Raw genomic sequence first — 7,666 nt, 5'->3', positions numbered from 1 at the left:
AGGCCGATGGAGAGGAGGAGGAGTGCGCCGCGCTAGAGGCGGCGGAGGATGTGTCGTCGACCATGGTGAGAACCAGGACGTCTGATACCAAGTTGGAGAGTGAATTGCTTGTATATTCCATACTCATACAATTACAGCAGATGTACATATATATAGGGCGAACCCCCTGAGGGTTGGGCACACAGGCCAGGTTCGGTTAGAGATTCATAAATCTAGCAGTCAAGGTTAGACTAAGTATTACATGACTAACAACACAGCTCTTGTAATGATGATATTCAGAGTTTCCATTGTCACACCTCATAACATTGTGCAACGGAGAGCACAAAATCTGCATGTTCATCTGAATCAAGGCTAGTTGCCTCACAACACATGGACAGTACTAAAAACATCACGAATTGTAACCAGAAATACAAGCTGCAGCTAACGGCACAGAATTAAAATGAGAACAGAGGCAAGCTCCGTGCAACTTCAGAGGCCGTATCTGCAGGGAAGAAAAATGAAGAATTTCATCATGTGGTACGCATCCCCTTCCAAATGAAATCGAGTAGTAAAAAGCAAGACAGGGAGAAGAATCTGATATGACACGCAATATTTCTTCAAGCGGTAAGAATATGAATATTTCTTCAGACCAACAAGCAGCAACAGATTACAAATTCAGAACACAGTCTTACAGCTAACTACATACATAATACAATGCATCCATGAGCAAAGGAAGACGCCTAGGCTGAGGTGAACTTGGTGACAGCCTTGGTGCCCTCGGACACAGCATGCTTGGCTAGCTCGCCGGGGAGGACAAGGCGAACGGAGGTCTGGATCTCCCGGGAGGTGATGGTGGGCTTCTTGTTGTATCGCGCGAGCTTGGCGGACTCGCCGGCGAGCTTCTCAAAGATGTCGTTGATGAAGGAGTTCATGATGGACATGGCCTTGGAGGAGATGCCGATGTCGGGGTGCACCTGCTTCAGAACCTTGAAGATGTAGATCTTGTACGTCTCAACGCTTTTCTTGGACTTCTTCTTGCCCTTCTTCTCGCCGCCCTCCTTGGACGCCGTCTTGCCGGCAGCCGGCTTCTTCGCCGCCGGGGACTTCTCGGTCGCCACCGGCTTCTTCTCCGCCTTGGGTGCCATGGACGCGGCTGCTGCTGCTGATTCGAGGGTTTGGATCGAAGGTGCTTCAGATGGCGAGATGTGGAGAGACGGAGGGAGCGGCGAGATTTATGTAGGAGTAGGAAACAGGGAGTAGGAGGCTGTGGGTGCCTCGGATTGATGGCGTGGAGTGGTTTCAGCCGTCAGTTGATGTTTGGGGTGGACGGTCCAGATGTGCTTTGGTGAGGATCGGTGACATGGCCGAAACGTGCATGACGGGGACTGTGGGCGGCGGATGGTGAACGATCGTGGCCATGCACCCACCCATGCATCGTCCGTTCATTTTTTTTATCAAATCAGAGAAAAAAAATCAATCCAATAATTTAAATTATGTTTGCATTGACGTCCACGTCAATGCATTTCGGTTTAAATCTGGACGGCATTTGCGTCGATGTGGACATAAATAAAACGTCACACGCGTCACCTCAGTGTCCGCCGCGTCTCTACACGTCACTCGGCCAACCGAACCACACGGTCTTATTTTATTGTGACCATCTACCGCATGTCCACGCGTCAGCCAGTAGAAGCTACGGGAAGCTGTCTTTTTATAAGCAAACCATATGTGTTTTTTTAGGCGAGACACGCTACACGCACTTTTTAAAGAGTCAACTATAGGCGTTGGTCGATTGTTCAGATTTCGATCAGTCACCATGTGCACTTTTTGAAGTTGCTACGAAGACTGTCAACACTAAATCCTCAAGTGTTTTACAATGTTGCCGCAGCGGCAAAACCAACACTACCGCCTTTGCCATTGGTGTTGCCTTGACACGACCTCTAGGGTCCAGGCTCCAGGGTGCATCCATGCACTCATGCATTGCAATGTGATGCCTCCGATGGTCAAGATTTTGACGCCATCTAGTATTTTTGCGGTGATGAAGTCAGTGCACTGATGAACACGACCTATCGCACCTGCAAAAGTGGCGCGAGGCTAGCATCCACATGGGGGGCGTCAACATGCTTGTGAGGGCGCAGCTGCTATTACGGGGTGCGTCTCAACGGCCTACTAGAGGTGAGCGTGAGAGTAAGGGAGGCCTCGAAGCCCGACGATCTTGCCAGCGATGACAACGGCATCAGCAGCACTTTTGGCATGGACGGTGCATGGCTCTTGGCATGTTTTCCGTAACACTCGCCCGTAAGTAGCACATTTGACTTCACCCCACATACCTAGACTATACATTAGATGTGACAACAATGCTATATTTACGGACTTAATACGGAGGTTTTACGGAGTGACTCTGACTTAGTAGGTTTTGATTGGGTTAAGGGGGGAGGTTGAGCCCCACCCACCTGAAAAATAGAAGGGGGGGAGGGGTGTGGAGCAGGTTTGGTTAGATGGAAACAACCTCTAAAAGCATGTAATTAATACCCGGCGTTTAGCATCTTTGTCAACTTGGAGTATATGGAGGTCAACGGAAATCGATGGATCGTGTCCATAGCATCTAATCAACCGGGATATAAATTTATTTATTTTTAAATCTAAATTTAGACCATTAATGTTTACAATCAATGGATTAGATATTTTAAACATATACGAAATGAATATGGTGGCTTATTTGCTTCTTGTTTCAATAATTATATATTACTCCCTTTGTACCATAATAAATTGGCAGATTTTCTAGGTGTGAGTAACAAGAACATGATCTTCACATTTACCTTTTCTCTACCATTTCTAGGAGGCTGCATGCATGGTTGATGGTTCTTTATTCCCTAGACGATTAGAATATGTTAGGATCGGTTAAGATCTACATGAAATGCACAAGATTTGCACAATTACTATCTGATTCACCATCCAGCACGAAATTTTCAGTGACAACCTTTCCTGAATGGTCGTTCCACTAGCGTACGTCCATGATGAAAATTTTCCATATAAGGAGGTCCATCGCTACGTATCCTAGGACACTCGAAGCAACTTATACACAACAATGGAAAGAGCACTTGCGATTATGCTACTTGTGACCATTGTGCTGGCTGCCACTACATCGGGGGTGATCGCCATGGACATCAAGCACAAGGACCTGGCGTCGGAGGATTCCTTGCAGGAGCTATATGAGCGCTGGTATGAGCACTACAGTGTGACACGCGACCTCGACGACAAGGCCCGGCGCTTCAAGGTCTTCAAGGAGAATGCACGCATGATCCACAAGTTCAACCAAGGTGACACACCCTACAAACTGAGCCTCAACCTCTTCGCCGACATGACCGATGAAGAGGTCCATCGTGCTTATGGCCACTGCTCCAACATCAAGTCTGATGGCCGGAAGCACCGGCGGCGACACGGCCCGTTCAGGCGCGACGCCCTCGTCAGCCGCAAGGGCCTCCCGGCATCCGTGGATTGGCGCAGAGGCCCGTCAGCGGTGACAAGCGTGAAGTTGCAAGGAACATACTGCGGTTCCTGTTGGGCGTTCGCGGCAACGGCAGCGGTGGAGGGCATCAACTTCATCAGGACCAGGAACCTAACATCGTTGTCCGCGCAACAACTCGTGGACTGCGACAAAGGGAACGGAGGGTGTAATGGTGGATTCGCGAAGTTAGGCTTCAAGTACATAATGCAATCGGGCGGCATCGAAACAGAGGCTAAGTACCCCTATGTTGGCCATGAGAACGGGCACTGCTCGGTGCCCAAGCCAAATCGGAACCCGGTCGTCACCATCGATGGCTACAAGCAGGTGGTGCCGAATGAGGTGGTGGCGCTGGAACAGGCGGTGGCAACCCAACCTGTGGTGGTGGGAGTTGATTCGAACTCGACAGCCCTCCTACGCTATGGGAGAGGCGTCTTCGTGGGGCCATGTGGGACAAACCTCGACCATGAAATGACAGTGGTGGGCTATGGCACCTCACACGAGTATAAGAACCCCGTAAGATATTGGATTGTGAAAAACTCATGGGGGACAGACTGGGGTGAAAACGGCTACATCCGTATAGCACGCAGGCTAAAAGGTCAGCCCAAGGGAGGCATCTGTGGCATCCTCATAGACGCATCTTACCCAGTAAAATTTAGTAGGAAAGGTACAATGATATCGTGAAGAGAAATTAACGGTCTGTGTATAGAGAGCGATGTTAACATGAGCCCAAACATGTATGGACCGTTATTATGTGTTCTATTATACAACAAGACATGCTAATTTTACCTTTTTGGAGGTGATGTCTATGATACTATATAGCTAATATAGACAATTTACTTTCGAATATTGCTTTTGGCTCCCGAGCTCACTGGAGGCCTTTAAATTCAAATTTCAAATTCAGTGAAAATTTGTATTTTAATATTTCAAAAAATTCTGAAAAACAATAAATAGATAAATGAAGGTATAATACACAAGTGTGTAAATTTTCAGAAAATAATACGTTGAAATGAGGGCTGTGCAAAAAAGACAAATCTGAGGCTATTTAACACATGTTACTATTCATCATTTCAGACCATGGATTTGTCTTTTTTGTACAGATCATGTTTTAAAGTATTTTGACCTGAAATTTTACACACATGTCGGTTACATCCTTACATACATGCATATTTTTTTTCAGAATTTTTTTGAACCATAAAAATTTGAATTTGAATTTTTCAAAAATAAAGGCCTCCATGAAGCTCGGCCTCCAAAACGCCATTCTCATTTACTTTCATAAAACAAGAAAAGGAATTGAATCGCTATTAAAACACAACACCAAATAAGAAAAGATATAACCATGATCAATTGATGTTGTCTCTATCATCCAATTTTGGTTGAGTATAATATTTTTCAGTATTAATGCATACAATATATGCTAATACAACAAAGATTCTTAGTTATAATATACTGAATAAATATGTTGCAGACCACTTTGTTCTAGACCCAAAAAATATGACATTAATACGTGAATAAGATTTCATATGTTCATGTTGCAAGTACATACATAATTCATTAAATAGTTGACTTAGGCGTCCTTACTATGTATATAATATTGTTTCTTGTGATAGTATATAGGTGTAGTGTAATTTTTTTGTGTGTGATAATATTTATATACCTTAATGTAGTAAAATGGTTACAACTGCAGAACAAGCTAGCAAAGGCTTGCGCAAATGGATCAATAGTGGCGCGTGGAGGGGCGCCCCGCCACTGCTAACATGATACCAGTGATAGACGGTTAGTGGTGGCTGGCGACCTATTGCATCCCCGCCACTTGTATGTAGTGTACTAGTGATGGACAGACCCGTCCACCCACCACAGTCTATTGTCGTACCGGTGGCGTGCTTTTTTTATGCCCGCCTCTGGTAACCTTCCACGCCCCCAAAAAAGATGCTATTTGTGGCAGCATGCTGGCGCGACATCGGTTTTGCACATTCTATTCTATATATTTATAGTTGCATATGCATTGCATTACATTCAAAGAAGTGTTCATATAAATATTGAAATAGCAGTACATGCATCACACAACATTGGTAGTCCATGTTAATGAATTCGTTCGATTAACCAATTAACTTGCCGATTAATACCTACTCATAGGGTCACTGAGTAGCCAATAGACTAATAAATCAAATGATTAATTGACTAAACGTCCAATTAACTCACTGATTACCTATTAATCTCCTAATCACTAGCTAACCGAGCAGCTGCCAGCTAATGATTTTCTTAACAATGTTGATAGTATTCATCATTACATCTTAGACTACCAATGCGATGACCAACCAACGTGTCGCCTACTCTGGTGCTGCGACGAGCGATGACGACGAGGGAGAGGGTGGGCTGCTTGTGCGGTAGGAGGTCGGAGGCGCGCGGGGCGGAGCGTCGACGCAGAGCGGACGAAATGCCAGATCTAACGACTATTGGAGTTCAGATCGAACCGCTACTGCCTGATCGGCCGAAGCATTCACGGCGGTGTGCCGACGCAGAGCGGTGCCCTTCATCTAGATCGAGGAAAGTGGGTTGAGAGAACGAGAGTGAAACATGAGAGGAAGGGGACGGGGTCGCCCCGGATATTTTTAGAAATGCACTGTACTAGGGCACACATCCGACGTCAACCAAGGAAGCCGGTCGACGCGACGCGACGCAATGAAATCCCTTAGGTGATTTGTAACGTTTCCCAAACATAAAACCTAAGAAAAAGGCAAAACAAAAAAGACATATAAGGGCACCTAGGCCGGCCCAATTCGGGGCAACCTTCAACGAGACTTCGAAAATAAAAAATGAACTATGGGTCGAGGCCCGACAGAAATAGATGTTCGACGCTGATGGCCTAAACTAGGGCGTCAGATCTGTCGGGGTCGTTCTTTTTTTGGAGGCTGGCATGGTGAGCCGGCAGCTGGCTTTGTTACCGGCAAAAAACCTATTCTTTTGGAGGCCGACTGTGTTGCCGGACGCTGGCTGTGTTGACGGCGAGGACGTGTAGGTTGGATGTGTTGCCGGCGGGATCTAGGGCCGCTTGCATTAACTATGGGTCATGGCTATTTCGAATGTTTGTATTTAAAAATGAGGCGGACAGGATGCGGTCAAGGATGCGTCCGCGCGTTGGACGCACGACCACTGCATCCCAAAAATGGCCCGGGCACGACCCCATCACCCGTTACAAACGGACAGAGTCCGGAGAAAACGGACGTCTGAATAGGATCGCGCGCTGGAGTTGGCCTTAGGTAAGTGCTTCATCCAGATCGAGGAAAGTGGGTTGAGAGAAACGAGAGTGAAACATGAGAGGAAGGGGATGGGGTCGCCCCGAATATTTTTAAAAATACACTGTACTGTGGCACACATCCGACGGCATCCGAGTAAGGCGGTCGACGCGACGCGACGCAACGAAATCCGTCAGACCTTGCTTGGGATGTCTTTTTTTTGCCAAATACACTTGTAAAAACAATACACATCTCCATCCATCGGTCTAGTTTTCAACTGGTTTTATACCTCTATAAAATATTACACTTGTAAAAATAAAACGGCATTGCAAGCAGGGCCTCAAGTGATTTGTAACGTTTCCCAAACATAAAACATAAGAAAAAGGCAAAACAAAAAACGAGACATATAAGCGCGCCTCGGCCGGCCCAACTCGGGGCAACCTTCAGCGAGACTCAAAATAAATAAATAAATAATCGGCCCGCGTGATGCCGGTTCCGACTCGGCATTGGGCTCGCTCGCGGTGGGATGCGCCGGTGTCCATATATTAGAGCCTTCTCTGATCGACCATCGTGACTCGGCTTCCCGTCCAACTCACGATCCAACTCGTCTCGTTTCCCTGTTGCGTCCATGGCGGAAGGTGGCCAAGCTCATCCTGCCGCCGGCGATGATGGCAGGCACTGGCTAGCGGCGGCGCCTCCTAACCTACGCGCCAAAGTGGTCCAGAAGATGTACGTCTCCCATCTCCCACCAGATTATTTTTCGATCCCTTCGAGTGTGGGAGGCCATCACGGACGACGACGTCGACGAGGAGCGCGATGAAGGTGCCATGGCCGCCATAGCCCAATCTGTGTAGGATTCCGTGCTGATGACATTGGCGGAGTTCGAGACGGCAAGAGAAGCGTGGAACGCATTCAAGGAGATGAAGATCGGAGAAGATCGAGTCACCAA

General features: G+C 47.0%; 2 protein-coding genes across 2 annotated transcripts; one reads left to right on the top strand and one right to left on the bottom strand.

Annotated features, from left to right (window-relative positions):
* Nucleotides 1-591: 591 nt before the first annotated feature.
* On the bottom strand, nt 592-1,185 carry LOC123401670 (histone H2B.3-like). The gene has a single exon (XM_045095515.1). The coding sequence runs from the start codon at nt 1,122-1,124 to the stop codon at nt 720-722; it is 405 nt and encodes a 134-aa protein (XP_044951450.1). The 5' UTR covers nt 1,125-1,185; the 3' UTR covers nt 592-719.
* Nucleotides 1,186-3,057: 1,872 nt separating this feature from the next.
* Nucleotides 3,058-4,169, top strand: LOC123405521 (ervatamin-C-like). The gene has a single exon (XM_045099177.1). It carries the CDS (start codon nt 3,065-3,067, stop codon nt 4,163-4,165), a length of 1,101 nt encoding a protein of 366 aa, XP_044955112.1. The 5' UTR covers nt 3,058-3,064; the 3' UTR covers nt 4,166-4,169.
* Nucleotides 4,170-7,666: the final 3,497 nt, after the last annotated feature.

The sequence above is a fragment of the Hordeum vulgare genome, chromosome 6H (assembly GCF_904849725.1).
Source record: "Hordeum vulgare subsp. vulgare chromosome 6H, MorexV3_pseudomolecules_assembly, whole genome shotgun sequence".
Classification (NCBI taxonomy): Eukaryota; Viridiplantae; Streptophyta; class Magnoliopsida; order Poales; family Poaceae; genus Hordeum; species Hordeum vulgare.
Note: the sequence above shows the minus strand (reverse complement) of the source record. Positions and strands in the feature narration are given on the sequence as shown.

What these genes read in the sequence shown, in the direction of transcription:
- LOC123401670 (XM_045095515.1), bottom strand. Translation starts at nt 1,124, where the DNA reads ATGGCACCCAAGGCGGAGAAGAAGCCGGTGGCGACCGAGAAGTCCCCG.
- LOC123405521 (XM_045099177.1), top strand. Translation starts at nt 3,065, where the DNA reads ATGGAAAGAGCACTTGCGATTATGCTACTTGTGACCATTGTGCTGGCT.